Source organism: Hemitrygon akajei, chromosome 1 (assembly GCF_048418815.1).
Source record: "Hemitrygon akajei chromosome 1, sHemAka1.3, whole genome shotgun sequence".
Lineage (NCBI taxonomy): Eukaryota > Metazoa > Chordata > Chondrichthyes > Myliobatiformes > Dasyatidae > Hemitrygon > Hemitrygon akajei.
In genome coordinates, this window is record NC_133124.1 from 50,772,511 (window position 1) to 50,790,953 (window position 18,443).

General features: G+C 41.7%; 1 protein-coding gene across 22 annotated transcripts in view; it reads right to left on the bottom strand.

The window, feature by feature from the left end:
• Positions 1-18,443, bottom strand: part of dtna (dystrobrevin, alpha) — a 289,844-nt gene that overhangs the window by 177,713 nt on the left and 93,688 nt on the right. Inside the window, exon 1 of one of the 22 annotated variants that reach the window (XM_073042926.1) lies at positions 9,129-9,263. The exons of the other annotated variants lie outside the window; for them this stretch is intronic. Within the exon in view, the coding sequence (XP_072899027.1) occupies positions 9,129-9,145 (17 nt within the window). The 5' untranslated portion in view covers positions 9,146-9,263. Of the gene's footprint in view, positions 1-9,128; positions 9,264-18,443 lie in introns of those variants that run through there. 22 annotated transcript variants of the gene reach the window in all.

Genomic DNA, 18,443 nt, shown 5'->3' on the forward strand with positions numbered 1-18,443 from the left:
TGATTATGAAAATATACCCTTTTAAATGCCAGTGTTAAAGTCCTTACTCCCATATAGATCCCAAACAGCTGCAGAAACTGGGCAAAGTTAATTGGACATCATTATACTTAATACCAAGAGATGAAAAATATAAAATTCAAGAAGATGGAAATGAAATATAAAATCAAGAACCAGAAAAATCAGTAAATTTCCTGTAGTTGTGTACTTATATACATAGATATACAGTGCAAGTATACTTAACCATTCAAACATAGGGCTATAGTAAATCCTGGGTACATCAGATTTATTTTTCTGACTTGCTTTGCATTCTTTGCATCTATAATGACCTGATGCTATTATAAAACACCTTTTTCTTATTGACAATTTGATGTACTATTCATTAATTTTATAAATTGTTTAGACGGAAATTTTGAATTACCTAATTGACCATCAAAGGATTGAAAAGTAAGTGTAATGTGACAATGTCTGAAGTATAAATTTAGTGGAATGACCTGCACAATGGCTCATTTGTAAATAACTGTAAATTACATTTAATAGTAATTACGATATGTTCATTCCCTGGTAACTTCAATTTTTATCCTGAAATATGACAACTTTATTGTAAAAATCAGCCATACCTATAATTTTCAACAAATTATTTAACTTGGACTTGTTTCTCTTTGCCACTTGTAAAAATAGTGAAAAAGGGTCATATTAGATTGTTAGGGCTTGTAATTTAGTCATACTGTAAACTGTAACTGGAGGACAGGGAGCCTGGGAAATGGCCAATGAAATATGAACCCATCAGTATTTCTATTTAAAACGAGTGAGGGTTGTATATTTATTGCCCAGACCCCTCCCTCTTTCACTATTTTACTTCCTCCAGCCAGCGTTGTCCTCTTCTGTTTTCCTGCATTTTCATTCTTGAATATGTCAATGCCCAAGAGTTCACCATTCAAGGTTGCATCAAATGATTACCTGATAAGAGTACTCCGGTCAGAGTTTCTATTCAACTAACAACACTCTGCTACAGACTAATCGTGGCAGGGCTGCATTCTCAGTGGTGCATTATCCGTGGCTGACAGACAGCAGCAACACAGCTGTGCCATGCAATTGGATAGTATAACAGTGTGTGTGAGCGGTGAGTGTTTATAGACACATAATCGTGTGCGTAAATGTGCGTAAAAGGAGAGAGACATGGAGAGAGAAACTGTGAGAGAGAATAAATATAAAATAGTAATCATTGTTCCACAATTAAACTTGACAAATCTAATGAGATTATGATACACCTTGCCAGTATTGCTTGACTCTACAGGGTGTTTCAAAGCAAAGCAAAGCAAAGCAAAGCAAACTAGCAAAGATATCTCATGGCTGCCGCAGTGTATCCTCCTGGAACACTTTATAGACAACAATTCCCTGCCAGTTGTTATTTCATTGACCAAAATCTCCAGGTCTCATCATTGTTAATATACTGCTGCTTATTAGTCAACTAATCTAGACTACTGATGCTCAAAAAGAAGCATCAAGGTCCATCGATGGCCAACATCAATCATCATCAAAATTGCAACCTTCTCACTCGGTGAGCAGATTTCCAGTATCTCAACTGCAGCCAGTGGGAGAAGGATTGGACAGAAACAATAGGACAGATTTTATGCACCGGAGATATTAAGCGTCAGTGGCAACTTGTTTCTTCTTCAAATTAAACATTTTACGGCTCTTGTTGAAGCACACTGAGGGTGTATGTATAAAAGACAACATCCTGATCACATCTATGTAGTTGCTGTTTTTGTTCTTGTAACTGAGGAATGAAAAAAGCACAATATGTTTATCAACTAAAGTGCCTTAGAGTTACTTTGTGCAGTAAAAGTCTGATCATCTATTACCTTAAGGCACCAAAATCAGATGGTTTGATAATTGGCTCTCTGAGTTGTCCCTGAACACACAAGGGCCTCATGTCCTTCTTTCTTTTAACTGACAAGAATTTGTTCCACAGTTCTCCCTTCAAGATCATTGGGTTAATTGGAAAGTATTATACTCCAGTGTAACATCTGAAAAATAGGTGTATTAAAAGTGTGCCAGGGTAACACTCAATAGCCCAGAAAATCTGCTAATCTGTCACCACTCATGTTGCAATGGTGCTGGGTTATTGGAGTTTTACTGTACTCAACAACTCAAGAAAGTTATGCTCATATGCTTTTTTTTGTTTATGGTGGTGGTGCAGTGGTTGTTGTAAGATCTGAAACCTTGGGAGGCCTGAAATGACAATTCAAAATAAAAGTTAAAATCCCAAAAAGCTGTCAAATATTATTTCTGTTAGTAACTGAGAATTTCAAACCAAAAAGGCTCAGCACAAAAATAACGACCAGGAAGCATTAGTTGTGAAAACACACATGCTTCCCTTACACGTTTCCGGGCAAGATATCTGCTGTCTTTACTCAGTCTGGCCATTATGCACCTCAAATAGGCTGCAATGCATAACATAAATTGCTGAGCAGGTCACTCAATTGCACTGCTAATTGCTACAGTAAAACAGGTAAAATAGAAAATGGGACAAACCATGTGGCATCAACCTAGAAACCTAATTTGGACAGCAGAAAGTCACTCCCAGATTAGTTAAAATTTCAAAGTCCTACTCCCAACCATTCTGTCTAAATTTGGAAAGCTGTCTTGCAGCTAGTCAAGCAATACAGGATTATACCTTACAGATAATATGCTAGACTCCACCATTACAATGTCTGGATACATCATGTCTCACCCGCAGGACAAAATTACCAGGCCAGTCAGTATGACAGTGTACTTGTGAGTGAGTGGTCTTTAATAGAACTCTAGACCTGATGAAGTTTCACAGTCACAGGGCAAAGAAATCTCCCCATGATTAATATTTTCTTTTCTCCCTCAGATGGTGAATAATTGTTCTTTGTTGAACAATACTTGACAGGAGCACAGAAAGAAGCATATGCACATAAATCTGGCTGGGGCATTTCAATGTCCCATCCATCATCAACAGAAGCTTGATCACACCAATGTAGAATGCAGCTGCCGTACTGACTCTGCGGCAGGTGGAGTGAAATAACTGGGGATAAAGTGACAGATCTCATCCTCATTGATCTAGATGTGGCAGAAATACACACTGGTGATAAGTAACCACTCACAGACTTCATGGAGACAAGGTCCAATCTTCATATCAATGACATTCTTCATCCAATTTGATTCATTCCAAGTGATAGCAAGAAATAGCTGGAACAACCAGATGTTGTTCAAACTACAGGGCCAGACAACATCCCAGTTGTAGTAAGGAAAGACCTGTGTTCAGAATTAGTCTTGCCTCTAGCAAAACTACAACTTCAGCAATTTAGTGGTAATACAAAAATTTCATCACGTATATCCTGTTCAAAAACAAAAGGACAAATCGAGCGCAATTAACTAGTATATGATTAGTTACCTTTTGAGCTTCAGAAACACAACGAAAAGTGTTGTTGACTGTTCTATAAAACTGCACTTACTTTCCAATAACCTGCTTACTAATACTTAGACCACTCAGAGAGACACCACAGCACATTTTGGTCCAATCACAGATCAAATAACTGAATTCCAAAAATGAATGCAATTACCCTTGACATCATCACAATTTGACTGGGTCTGCCATCTAGGTACCACCATAAAACTGAAGATAAAGATTAACATTTATTTGTTACAAGCGTACAGTGAAATGCATCATTTGTGTCAAATGAAATCAGTGAGGATTGTCCTGGGCAGCTCACGAGTGTTACCACGCTTACAACACCAACATAAGATCCAAGATTGTTTAATGTCATTTCCTGTACTCAAGTGCAAGGAGAAAGAGATAATTGTTATTCCAGATTCAATGCAGCATAAAAAAGAAAACCCAAAAGATAAAGAGCACAATAGCAATAATAAAAAAATGCAATAAATATAAATACATAATTTATATACTTGGATTGTAATCCATAAAGTGATGTTAGGCTGTACATAAGGTTATCGGCAGGAAATAATAAAGTAGTGATGGAGGTGTTGATCGGCCTTACTGCTTGGGGAAAGTAACTGCTTTTAATTATGTAGGTCCTGGCTTGGATACTATGTAGACTCCTCCCTAGTGGGTGTAGTACAAACAATCTATGAGCAGGGTGTGTGGGATCCTTCATGATGTCACTGGCCCTTTCCCAATACCTTTATGTATATACAAAAGAAGCCTGGTATGTAGGTATTTGTGTATATTTGTCCTTGATGGCAGGTAGGCTGGTGCCAGTGTCACATTGAGCAGTACTGACTATCCATTACACACATCAGAACATTTCCGTACCAAGCAGTGATGCAAGTTAGGATGCTCTCTACTGTGTATCTGTAGAATGACGTAAGTACGGATGTGCAAAGTCCAGCTTTCTTCAACCTCCTCAGAAAGTAGAGGTGTTGGTGAGCCTTCTTATCTGTGTAGGATGTGATGCACCATCAATAACTCACTCTGAGACGTAAGAAGCGAGATATCGGCTTTTATTGACTGGAAGAATGAACAACACTACATCCTGGAGAATGAGGCCGGGCTCAGGCCTCAATCGCCTTAATACAGGGGTCTTTGGGAGGAGCCACAGGAGCAGTCAGCAGGGGTCTGTGGGAGGAGCCACAGGAGCAGTCCAGACAGGTATATGTAGTTCACCACAGGATGTGTGCTGGGATCATGAGAGTTTATGTGCAAAGTGCACTCGCAGGAGTTTGAAACTGCTTGCAGTTTCCACTATTGTGCAACCATTGTAAAGAGGGATGTGAGTGGTGTGAGTTCTCCCAAAGCAGACAACCAGCTTCTTAGTTTTGTATATATTAAAGAAAAGGTTATTCGCCTGGCACCAGGCTCGAGCTTTTTCACCTCCTCTCTGTAGGCCGTCTCATTGTTGTTGGTGATAAGCTCCGTCATTGACGTGTCATTGCGAACTTGACAATTAGATTGCTTGGGATACTTGACTGTGCAGTTATGTGTGAGCAAATGTACAGTAATGGACTGCACACTGACCTGGTGAGGGGGGGCACAGGTGTTCAGGGTGATGGGAAGGGAGGAGTGGTTGTGCATCCTGACTATCTGAAGGTCTGTCATTAGGAAGTCGAACACAGTTGCACAGTGGTGTATTTAGACTGAGAAGTAAGAGTTTGTTCACCAAGGTCTGTGGGACAATGGTGTTGGATGGTGAACTGAAATCCAGAAACAGCGTTCTGACATAAGTGACCTTGTTTTCTTGGGTAGATCAGGGCCGGGTGCATGACAGATGCTATGACACAGTCAGGCATCTGTTGTAGGGCGGTTCTGTCCGTAAGCATTTTGGTGAGTGTCCAGCGTGGCAGGAATAAAGTTTTTGATGTGTGCCGTTATCAACTGCTCAAAGCACTTTATGGTGATTGGTGTTAGTGACACCAGGTGGTAGACAGTTAGTTCTGAAGGAGTAGAGTTCTTTGGTACTGGGATGAAGGTGGCTGATTTGAAGCATATGGCAACAGAAGCCTGGATGAATGAAGTGTTGAAGATGTCCATGAAGATGTCAGTGTTGAGACTCCCTGGATACTCAGCCTGAGCTGCTGTATGGCCTGGCATCGTAAGGGGGTTAACTCTCTGCAGAGATCTTCTCACGTCTAGTGCTGTTACAGGCAGTGGCTGCTCACTTGGAAGCAAGGTAGCTTTTGTGGCTGGCATTGCGTGCCTCAAAGCCTGCATAAAGTTGTTCAGAGCTTCAGGGAGGGAAGCATCACTGGTACAGTTGATGCTGTTTCTCCTTGCCTCATCAGTAATGCCCTTGATGCCCAGCCACATAGACAGTGATCTTTATCAGACAGGTGTTCCTGAACCTTTTGTGCATAGGTGGTCTTTGCTCTCTTGATGCCTAAGATGAGGTACCTCCTTGCTGCTCTGAGAGCTGTCTTGAAAGTAGCTTTTAGTAGGGAGCACACTTCTGCATCCAGCCAGAGCTTCTTGTTGGAGGATGAAATGATGTTTCTGAGGTAGCAATGTCATCTACACACTTACGAATGTAGCCAATGACAGATGAGGCATATTCCTCAAGGCCTGTGTTCCTCTGTTTATGGTGGCCTCCTCAAACATCTGCCAGCTGGTATGTTCAATACATCTTGAAGCAGAGGGATTGCCCCATTAGGCCATACAATGATGGTCCTCTTGACTGGTTTCTCCAATAACTGCAGAGGTCAGTATGCTGGGATTAGAATTATGGAGATGTGGTCAGTGAGACCAAGATGAGGGTGTGGGATGGCTTTGTAAGTACTGCAGCGGTTTGTATAAACATGGTCCAGTCTGCTTGATCCCCTCATGGCCATGGCAATACTTTAGTGGCATTTGGGTTAAGTTTTCTGCTAGTTAACATGATTGAAATCTCCAACAATTATACAGAGATCGTTCCAATGCTTGTTTCGTGGAGAGCTGATGATACTGTAAAGCGGTTGCAGTGCATCTTGGCGTTCACATTCATGGGGATGTAAACAGCAGTGATGAACACAACAAAAAATTCCCTGATCAGGTAAAGTGGCCAGCGTTTAATTGTAAGATGCTCAATTTCACCAGAACAGTGACTGCTGACTTGAGATAGGTTTGTGCGCCAACCTTCGTTAAAGTACACACAGATTCCACTTCCTTTGGATTTCCAAATCAGGGAGTTCCTGTCACCACAGAACAGAGTCACATGTCCACAATTCACCAACTTAAGAGGCTGGGTATCCCAAAACGTTTCCACTATTTATAAGACACAGGTCAGAAATGTAAGGGTCCCTCAAATTATGGAGAATGCATTTTGGATTTCTTGCCATTTGGACCATCATTTAATTTATTAAGTCAAGACTGAGAGAAACTCAAACTGCAAGGGAGTCACAAAGTGTTAAGAGAGAAAGGAACAGTGGTGTTTTGGTCAGGTTTGAATCAGATATGATTTATTGAATGTTAGAACAGATTTATGGAGCTGAATGGCCCATCCGTGCTTTCTTTTTATAATCTTTATTCTCTTGCAAAACAATTATGAACTCAAATTCAAAGAAGAGATATTCTAAAGTTAGACACTTTTAATTCATTTGTCAGTTGAGGGTGCTGCTTGCAAGGCCAAAACCTATGGCCCATCCTTAACTTTGAGAAAGCAGTGATAAGCTAGTTCATAAGATGTGTCATTTCCCTGAATGCAACTATGTGGGAAGTTTCACCAATTTGACTTCACAAAGATGAAATAATACAGGTTTCAAAATCAGGGTAACGTTTGATTTGCAAGGACAATTGGAATATGTAGTGTTCCTGAGCTTCAGAACTGGTGTGTTTTGTTCTGGGAGTTGTTGCTGAAGACTTAGCAAGTTGTTGCAGGACATCTTTTGATGGTATACAGTGTGGCCATGGTGGAAGGAAGTGGTCAAACAGACTCTATTTTCCTGATGTCTTTTTGAGCATCATTGGAACTGCAGTCATTCAGGCATGTGGAGATGAAATGCTCTGAGGAGTCAAAAATTTAAGTATTTGTTTTATAATAGCCATTCTTCAATCTAGGCTTGTAGCCACAGTGTTTTACAGGCCATCTCTGGGTTATGATCAGACAACTTATGGATGCCCCTGTATACAAATGGATTCCCCTAATATTAAATTCAGAAGTTCAATGAAGTTAAGTATACTTACATACTTTCATTCCTATGAATAGCAGAACTTGTTCCACCTCTCTCTCTCTCTCTCCCTCTACCTCACCCCACCCAAAGTTTAGTAATTGCTCTTTCTTATCAGTTTGATATACTTCCAATGTCATTCGCTACAATACTGTGGAAGAATGGTGATCATATCAAGTGATTTTTGTGTATTTTCCAACTAATGGACCAAAGCAATTTATGGGCATTTGGAAAATTAGAACCCATTTATTATCTGGGAATGATCCGTATATGGCTCAGCCAATTAAGTTTCAGGTTAATAGTGACCTAAGGACTGTGCTGGTGAGAAGTCAAAGAAAGAATGCTGTTGAATGGCAAGGAGAGGTGATTATACCCTTTATTGCTACATGTATGGCATGACAGTTATTTGGTAGTTCTCTAGCCAAGTCTGGATATTGTCCAATACTTGTTATTTATGGTCATAGACTGCTTCATTATCTGATGAACCGTGAATGGAATTGAAATGCGGCTTCAAAAATTCCTAGGAATTAATCTCTATTCAGTGGTGCTGATTATGCTATAGGGTAATGGCAGCTGGTAGTACCATCTCTCCAAAATTCATCTAACTGACTCTATTTAGGGGATAAATATGTAAATAAACCAACTCTACAACCTTAATTTTTACTGCAAGTTATTCCAGTCACGTGCTCTGATGTTTGATCAGATTATATCGTTGGCAGCCACATTAAACCACTAACTTCTCCTCAATCATATTTCATTAGCTCTTAACAGTTTAGCACATTACAACATAATGGATTATTGAATACTTCTTTAACATTACTCTCAACAGCAGAACACAAATTCAACTGCAACCACTGCAACAAAAATGATGGCATTTCTATGTAGTGGATTGAGAGCACTTTACAAAATTCTCCCATTTTAAGCACCCTTAATACTCTCCCTGTCATTATGGAGAAGCAAGAACTAACCATCAACACTTCCCCACCCCCACCACATCTCTACTATCTCTAAACCCCCCCATCATCTCAAAGTTGGTCTAATTCATCTTTGCCTAAGTTTTGCAATGGTAGCTTTGACCCCAAAGATGGTAATAAAAAAATTGAATGTAAAAGAGCTGTCACTTCCTATTTGGCAGTCAACAATATTTGATATCTTCACTATAGTAATTACATCTATAAATATGCAGTCTGATGGAATAGGATACAGTTAATTCTCGTTCTATTGACACTAGGTTTAGAAGCGCCATTTATAGTCATGCTGTCATATTTCTCAAAGAGTAAAGCAAAAGGAATTTCTATTTAGGAACATTCCAATACTGGAAGAAAACAGGTTTTGTAAAGCGAACATGTTGAACAAGCACATAAAACACGTCCTAAAAGAGGGCACTAACACAGCATTTATTAACTGAGCCATTTCAACACAGAGAAGTATTTAAACACAGGAGAACCAGAGTTAAAGGAACTACACAAACTAGAACAACAAATTAATTTTAAATGTAAACTTACCCTGTTGTTTTCACCATTCTTTGTATGTATTTTAATTAAATATTGATGATTGAAAGGTTTTAAGAATCGCTGCTTTTAATGTTGAGAGTAAGGTTGCTTCTGGTAACAGCCTGTTGGAGAGCTGAACAAACTGCTGAAATTAGAACGTGGCCCAGGCAGACGCTATCTTTAACTCTAAGTTATCCAGTCTCACATTCCTATGGGGTTCTGCAAGCAAATGCCTTTTGTGCAGCTCACCAATCAAACGCCTTTGATAATCAAATTGCCTTATTTTCTGGCTTGGTACCAAAATCTAGTATGAAAATGGGAAAAATTCAGTCCAGTTGTCAATTGAAATGATAATATGAAAGTGTTTCACTCAATCATGATGATGTAGTTTAGAAAACAATGCCTGTAATCTTCATCAAAAGTTTTACTAGAAGTGCCAATTCTAAAATATGGCTCACCATCAAAGGAAAGGATTGACAAATAATATCGTTGCAAGCTTGGCAACAGAGGCAGGGTTGAGGCTGTCAGTAATAATAATCTAAAAGTAATTTCCTCAGCCTTTCAGAACACAAGTCCCACAACACTGTGCCCTAAAAAGTACAACTATGAATAATTCATGCAGCAACATGGGCTTCTGTTCTCTTCAATCATTATACATATCTCCACCCCCACATCCTTTTAAATAATGCCACAGGCAATGAATTTCTGAACAAATTCCCTGACATGGATTACTGCCATTACAAGTTTCAAGTGAACCACATACAACCCAGAAAAAGTTGCAAAGAGGAGAATAAGAGCTTTTATTTCTGAAAACGGCCATAAGCGTGCTATCTTAGCAAAACAATATTTTTTTTGGTGACTACAAAATAAGACTACAGCTTCAAGCTAAATTACAATCAAAGTTAAACTCCAAAAGCCTAGAGAAACAGTATACAATATCATTTCAGCTGAACACACTATTCAATTATATTAATTGTGATTTAGAATATGAACAATAAATTATATTGTTCACATTCTATCTCACAATTACTGCCTCAAGGACAATAAACTATACCAACCAATATAAGTAATGCCATCATTTTATGCAGAGTATCAAAGTTAGCTACAGAGACTCCCTTTTAGATAAGGGGAAAATAAAGTTGTTTTAGCTTGTAGTGCTGAAAATAATGCAGCTTCTAAAACACATGGATGCAAGTGAACAGAGGTACCTTTGTTGTGATGCAGTTCACAATTCCACTGCAAACAGCCCACCGACTTGTCTGTACAAGTCATAAGAAAGCTGAAAGTTTAACACTTTATTCTAGATAAAATTCAAATATAAGTGGGAATGGCAGGCCTTTGAACAAGGAAATTTAAAAGAGCTATTAATGATGTTTATTTGTTTCTCGTTTTTCTTTGATAATTTCCTCACTTTAGCCTCTCTCACATCCAAAGTCTGCAGGCAATACAGTAACACATTTCCTAACAAAAACAACTCACAATTATGCAAATGTTTTAATGTAATAAGAACCAAGTTCTTTAACAAAAATCATCTTCAAACAAAATTTGGCACCAAGCCACTCAAAAGGAAATTTTAGTGCTTGATGCATAATCAGTTTGTAAAATGAACTTTAAAGGGTTGAGATTGGTGATGTAAGAGTAGGGAGGCAGGGGTTTAGGAGGCAATGACAAAGCTTTAGATCTCTGTTGCTGAGCTAGCATTTGCCAATAAGGAGAAGAAAATCATGGATGCTTGAGTGGACAGAATAGGGGAAGTTCAGATATCTCAGAAGGTATTGATGCACCATCAATAACTCTTGGAGACCTGAGGCAAGATATAGGCTTTTATTGGCTGGAAGAAAGAACAAGCAGCAATTGACTACCACACTGCATCCTGGAGACTGAGGCCGGGGCGGTGTCCCCAAATGCCTTTATACCGGGGTCCGTGGGAGGAGCCACAGGAGCAGTCAGCAGGAGGGGTGTGTCCAGACAGGTATATGTAGTTCACCACAGGTAGTACATTAGAAAATACCTCAACAAAGGAAATCTGCAGATCCCTAGAATTGAAGAGAAGGACAGTGAGTATAGAGGTTGGGATATTATGTTGCAGTTGCACAAGATGTTGTTGAGGCTATATTTGGTATATTTTAATTAGTTTTGGTCACCCTACTACAGGAAAGATGCCATTAAGCGAGACAGAGTACAGAAGAGATTTACCAGGATGCTGCAGGGCTCTAGGGTCTGCATTATGGGGACAGATGGAGCAGGTTACCAGCTTTTCATTGAAGTGTAGCAGAATGAAGGGTGATCTTATAGAGGTGTATAAAGTTATGAGGGTCATAAATAGGGAGAATATGCACAGTGAATTTGGCCATCAAAACATAGAGGAAGCTTCACAAATCCCTACAGCCTCCAGTAATCCTGTGATTTCAATCTCTGAGGCAGACATGAGAGCATCCTTCAGCAGGGTGATCCTACAGAAGCATTCAACCCAGATGGGGTACCTTGCTGAATACTAAATACCTGTGCTGATCAACTGGCTGGAGTGTTCACCAATACCTTTAACCTCTTGCATCAGCAGTCTGAGGTACCCACCTGCTTCAAGCAGGCTTCAATTATACTAGTACCTAAGAAGAATGTGGTAACCTGCCTCAATGACCATCGTCTAGCAGTGGATAACTTCAATCAACTGAATTGTTCCTACAACCTATGGACTCACTTTCAAGGACTCTTTATCTCAAGTTCTTGATATTTATTGTTTATTTATTTACTAGCATTTTTTTCTCTTTTGTACTAGCACAGTTTACAAGTTCAAAGTTCAAAGTAAATTTATTATCAAAGTACATGTATACAGCCTTAAGATTCATTTTCTTGTGGGCATACTCAATAAATCCAATCAACATAACAGAATCAATAAAAAGACCACACCAACTTGGATGTTCAACCAGTGTGCAAAAGACAATAAACAATGCAAATACAAAAAGTGATCAAAAGATATATTATTATTAATAATAATAATAATAATAAATAAATAAGCAAGAAATGTCATGAGTATGAGATGAAGAGTTCTTGAAAGTGAGCCCATGGATTGCGGGAACCGTTCTGTGATGGGTCAGGTGAAGTTGAGTGAGTGAAGTTATCCCCTTTGGTTCAAAAACCTAATGATTGAGGGGTAATAAATGTTCCTGAAACTGGTGGTGTGAGTCCTGTGGCTCCTGTACCTTCTGTCCAATTGCAGCAGTCAGAAGAGACAATGACCTGGGTGGTGGAGGTCCTTGCTGATAGATGCTGCTTTCCTAAAACCATGCTCTGTGTTGATGAGCTCAATGGTAGGGAGGGCTTTACCTGTGATGGACTGGGCCCTATCTACAGCTTTTGCACATTACTTGTTTGTTTGTTCTGTTGGGCGTGGTCTTTCATTGATTCTATTGTGTTTCTTGGATTTACGCTGTATGCCAGAAGAAAATGAATCTCAGATTTGTATATGGTGACATACATGTACTTCGATAATAAATCTACTTTGAGTAGTCTTTCTCCCCAGAGTTGAAGAACCAAGAACTAGAAGACTTGCTTAAGGCAGGGGTTCCCAACAATTTTATGCCATGAACCAATGCCATTAAGCAAGGGGTCCATGGACCCCAGGCTGAGAACCCCTGGTTTAAGATGACAGCGGAAAGATTTAATAAGGAGCTGAAGAGCAATTTATTCACCCAGAGAGTGAATGAGTGCCAGAGAAAGTGGTTGAGGCAGAGACATCAACAACATTTAAAAAGATATTTGTTCAGGTAGATGGATATGAAAGGTTTGGAGGGAAATGTGCCTAAGTGAGAAAGTGGGACTAGCTTAGATGGGAACCTTTGTAAGCATCCACCACTTGGGCTGAAGAGCCTGTTTCTAATAATCAAGCATTTTAATAAAGAGGTATTACTTTACTGAGAACCGGGCAGTGACATGATGGATAGAATGGATTTGCTGCAAGTCAGGACAGCCAGAGATTTTAATGATCTTACCCTGAAGATAATAATAATCAACAATTACTTTTTTGAAGTAGTTGTTAGTTTCATACTTTGCAATATAAAACTGATATATTAGCTTAATCTAAAGATATGTACTGTTCCAAGAGCACAATATTCACCTTAGGTATACCGTATTCTTGAGTATTCTTGAGCTTGTCATGGATAATCGTGTAAAATCTAGCAGTTATAAGGAAGCTAACCCATTATCAAGACATTACTGGGAAGAACACAGTCTTTATTTATAGCATCAGTCATCCAAAGCAAACAATGTTAGTACACTATATAGAAAATAATGTGTATTTGACCATGTGTGTATCATTTTGTACAAGAGAAGAACCTTGAATAAATCAAGACATCTTTTACAGCCCTCCCTGTTAACCAGTATAATCTGTATAATTTTGTAGCCAGGGCTGGGAATTGACAGGGCATGTACAGTAAGTTTCATCAGCGTCATGCATGGAATGGCAAAGAATTGAAGCCGTCTGAAGTAAAAAAGTTTTTTGAATGTGTCAAGTGTCCATATACTCATATTAAACATTACATAGGTCACAACCAGAAATAATGAAAAAACAAAGAAAGCTTAAAATTAAAGTAAAACTTAATTGATCATTACATGTATACATACAGCTATGACAGCTTGGCTGAACATCAAGATAATCAGTAACTTACCATTAATAAAACATATACCGAACATTAAAGCTGTTGAGTTGGTGAAACCCCGAGGTTGGATATGATGTGGAGTTTCTCATAACGGTCAAAGGAAGAAGCTACATATCATAAGACCAAATGACATTGATAAACTCTTTTAAGAAAAGATTGGTCCAAAGAATTAAAAGTGGATTAGAACAATTTCAGCACTTTGTAACAAAATGAATGACATATTAATACAAAAGGTGCTATCTCATAGCTCAAGTAACCTAATTTCCTGACCTGGTACATCTCTGTGGAATTTGTGTGCTCTCCAGAACTGCATGGGTTTCTTTCAGGTGCTCTAGTTTTTTTTTTCCCCTCATGTTTCAAAGGTGAACATGTTGGTCGTGTTAATGTGGACTTGGTTGGCCAAAGTACCACTATATTCTCTATAATTATGACACATCCAGATAAGTTTCTGGAGCAAAATGCAGAAATATTCAAAGATTTATATACTAGCATTAATAGACACAAAGCCAACAAACATATTCAGACAAACATCAAATGAATTTCCTGAAGCTTACATTAATACCAAGCCTTTAGCATGTAAGGCAGAGACAGGTTTAACAAATTCAAATGATGTGGTAAATTGGTCAAAGCTTCTGACAGAGAGTGAGTGACATCTCCTGATGTGATGCCCAAAGCAAACAGACTACACAGCTTTCTGAGGGCCATAAGGTCACTCTCAAATGAACTATGGACAATGAGCAATCTCCTTTTCCCCAGATCAGAGAATGTGTTCCCTGAATTGACAGGGACAAGGTCTTTACCAAGTTGAACCTGTCACACAATTAAATATGGACAATGAATGCAACTCAGCAAACAATTAGTATTCATAAAGGGTGTTGTTTAAGTATCAAGCTGAGTTTTGGCATAGTCTTTACCCAAAATATTTCAGCCCACCTGTGCCAAAATGTGAAAGGTGGCCCACTGCCACCCATACAACCAAGATGACATTTTAATCATTCCTCCAACAGAAGAAGAGAATCTCTATATACTTGACATTATGAAGTCAAGTCAAGTCATTTTTTATTGTCATTTTGACCATAACTGCTGGTACAGTACATAGTAAAAATGAGACAACGTTTTTCAGGACCATGGTGTTACATGACACAGTACAAGAACTAGACTGAACTACATAATAAACAACACAGAAAAGAAAACTACACTAGACTACAGACCTACCCAGGACTGCATAAAGAGCACAAAACAGTACAGGCAGTACAATAAATAATAAACAAGACATTAGGGCAGTAAGGTGTCAGTCCAGGCTGTGGTGAACTACATATACCTGTCTGGACACGCCCCTCTGCTGACTGCTCCTGTGGCTCTTCCCACAGACCCCTGTATAAAGGCGATTGGAGGCACTGCTCCTCCCTCAGTCTCCAGGATGTTGTGTGGTGGTCTCTTGCAGCTAATAAAAGCCTATCATTCGCCTCCTGTCTCCGAGAATTATTGATGATACATCAATTTTATTAGCTGCAATTTTAAAACATGGAGAGCACTTTACGACCAGACAGATTGGACATTGATCTTCAATCTCCCGAAGCAGCTATTGCCTTTGAACTCTGGTTTGCATGCTTCCAATCGTACCTGGAAGAGATTCGTGTGACTGCCTGCTATCATGCACAGAGTTCTCCTCTCCAGAGTCAGTCTGCGGGTATACTCCCTAATCAGGGACCTGCCGACCTACCAAGGGGCACTGGACGCCCTCAAAAGACAGTACCTGCGGCCGGTGAACACCGTCTACGCAAGACATCGTTTAGCGACGCGGCGACAGCGGGCTGGAGAGTCGAGCGCTGAGTTTGTCTGGGCCCTACAGACACTCGTGCGGGCCTGCAACTGCAGGGGACTGACGGCGGAACAGCATGCGGAGCTCCTGGTACGAGACGCCTTCATTACGGGGATCAGGTCAGTGTATGTGCGCCAGCAGCTGCTGGAACACGTTAATCTTACCTTACAGTCGGCGATCGAGCTGGCTGACATGCTGGAGGCTGCTCGGCATAATGCTGACGCTGTTCAGCCGCACGATCTCCTGCCGGTCCCATGGACGCTGCAGACCCCGCCACCCGCCGGCGAATCAACCACAGCTGCTGCCACTCGCGAGTCTGTGAACTCTCCGCAACCCTCCGACGAATCGACCACAGCTGCTGCCAGTCGCGAGCCCGTGAAGTCCCCGCAATCGACCACATCTCCTGCCAGTCACAAGTCCACGCAGTGTTACTTCTGCGGACTCGAAAAGCACCCCCGAAAACGCTGCCCGGCCCGAGAAGCTACCTGCTCCAGCTGCGGAAAGAAGGGCTACTTCGCCAAGGCCTGTAAGTCTAAACCACGAACGGGGTTGAGCAGCGCCGCGTGCGAGGCATGGGGGTTGCCATCTTGGTCGCCGCCATCTTGCCTGCCCGCCTCGTGCGAGGCATGGGGGCAGCCATCTTGGTCACCGCCATCTTGCCTGCCCGCCTCGTGCGAGGCATGGGGGTGGCCATCTTTGTCGGCGCCACCTCGCCCCCGCCTCCGACCCACGGGTGCTTACTGGGCACCAAGACGGCGATTCAACTCTGGCCTCCGTAACCTTCAACCAAAGCGCTCCACACCAGCTTGCAAGGTCAATGATGGACATCCTGGTGGAGGGGCACAGGACTAGCTGCCTGTTTGACACAGGCAGCACTGAGAGTTTTATTCACCCGGACACGGTGCAACGCTGCGGCCTCGTGACACAGCCGGTAAGCCAGAGGGTCACCATGGCTTCTGGATTGCATTCCACAGACATCCGGGGGGGTTGTGTAGCGACATTGGTGGTGCAGGGCACAGAATATCGGGACCTTGCGTTACTGGTCATGCCTCAACTCATGACACTAACCTCCAACGATTTTTCCAAGCGGCCAAAACTCTTAACCTTAACAGGGACAAGTGTGTGTTTGGAACCACCTGACTTGCTATTCTTGGGTATGTCATGGAGAACGGGGTCATTGGCCCTGACCCCAACCGTATGCGCCCCCTGTTGGAACTCCCTCTTCCCACCACCCTCAGAGCCCTCAAACGGTGCCTGGGCTTCTTTTCTTATGTAACACTTACCCAACAGGCTGGTATATGTCTAAGGGAAAAGGAGATCCAGCCACTCACCAACCCCGCCTCCCGTACACGCAGGTGCTGTGAGAATCGCGTTTATGCCTCACGCCCGCCAACAGTATCAAACCCACAACAAATACCAGTATGAAATACACTTTACAGAGTTTACTAAAATTAAAAGAGTATTAGGCAATACAATATATATATATATATATATATATATATATATACAAGAAAAAAACAAAAGGCGCCAACTTATCAAAGTTCAGTCAGTTAGTGCACTCGTAGGAGCTCAACCAGCGAACCATTCGACCCCTCGTCGCTTGCCTCCGACTTCCACGTCTTCCACCTCGGACTCCCCGGTGGTCTTCCGAGCGCACGTCCATCTTCCTCGGCGTCTCCCTCCCGACTCCCTTCACTCCCAAGTCCGCGCAACCCCTCCCCCAAGTTCCCAGCCTCACAAAACACAATAACATTCCCCATTGATTAACAAATGAATACAATTACCATATCAGCCATTCTAAAGCGAAACAACAGCGAGAGAAACATTTAACAGACAAAGAAACATCCCTACTCGTAACAAACCAAAGAAGCCCTTTTTAGTAACATACACAGGATATTGTACACTTATTACACCCAATGGGTCCCTCACTACGCAGACAAGGCCCGCCCCCGGTCAAGTCCACCGCATTTCCCCTCTCAGCCGAGGCCCGTGCGGCCTTCAGCCGCATTAAAGGGGACATTGCCAAAGCAACGATGGATGTGGTGGATGAGACCATTCCCTCCCAAGTAGAGAGTGACGCCTCTGACTTCGCGCTGGCTGCTACCCTCAATCAGGCAGGAAGGCCGGTAGCATTCTTCTCTCGTACCCTTCAAGGCCCTGAAATTCGGCACTCTGCGGTGGAGAAAGAAGCCCAGGCCATAGTGGAAGCTATTAGGCACTGGAGGCACTATCTTGCCGGCAAAAGGTTCACCTTGCTGACCGACCAGTGCTCAGTTGCGTCCATGTTTAGCAACCAACAGCGGGGCAAAATCAAAAATGATAAAATTTTGCGGTGGAGAATGGAACTCTCCACCTACAACTATGATATCCTGTACCGGCCTGGAAGGCTCAATGAGCCCCCTGATGCCCTATCCTGGGGAGCGTGTGCCAGCGCGCAGCTCAACCGGCTATACGCCCTCCATGCAGATCTTTGCCACCCGGGGGTCACCCGATTTTACCATTTCGTGAAAGCCCGGAACCTGCCTTACTCCCTTGAGGACATCAGGATGATGACCAGGGACTGCCAAGTCTGCGCTGACTGCAAACCGCACTTCTACCGTCCTGGAAAGGCACAACTTATCAAGGCCACCCGCCCCTTTGAGTGACTGAGTGTGGACTTTAAGGGGTCCCTTCCCTCCACCGACCGCAATGTCTACTTTCTCAACATAATCGACAAGTACTCGCGGTTCCCCTTTGTCATCCCCTGCCCCGACACCACTGCCACGTCCGTCATAAAAGCCCTGCGCCAGCTCTTCACTCTGTTCGGATATCCCTGCTATACCCACAGTGATAGAGGATCCTCCTTTATGA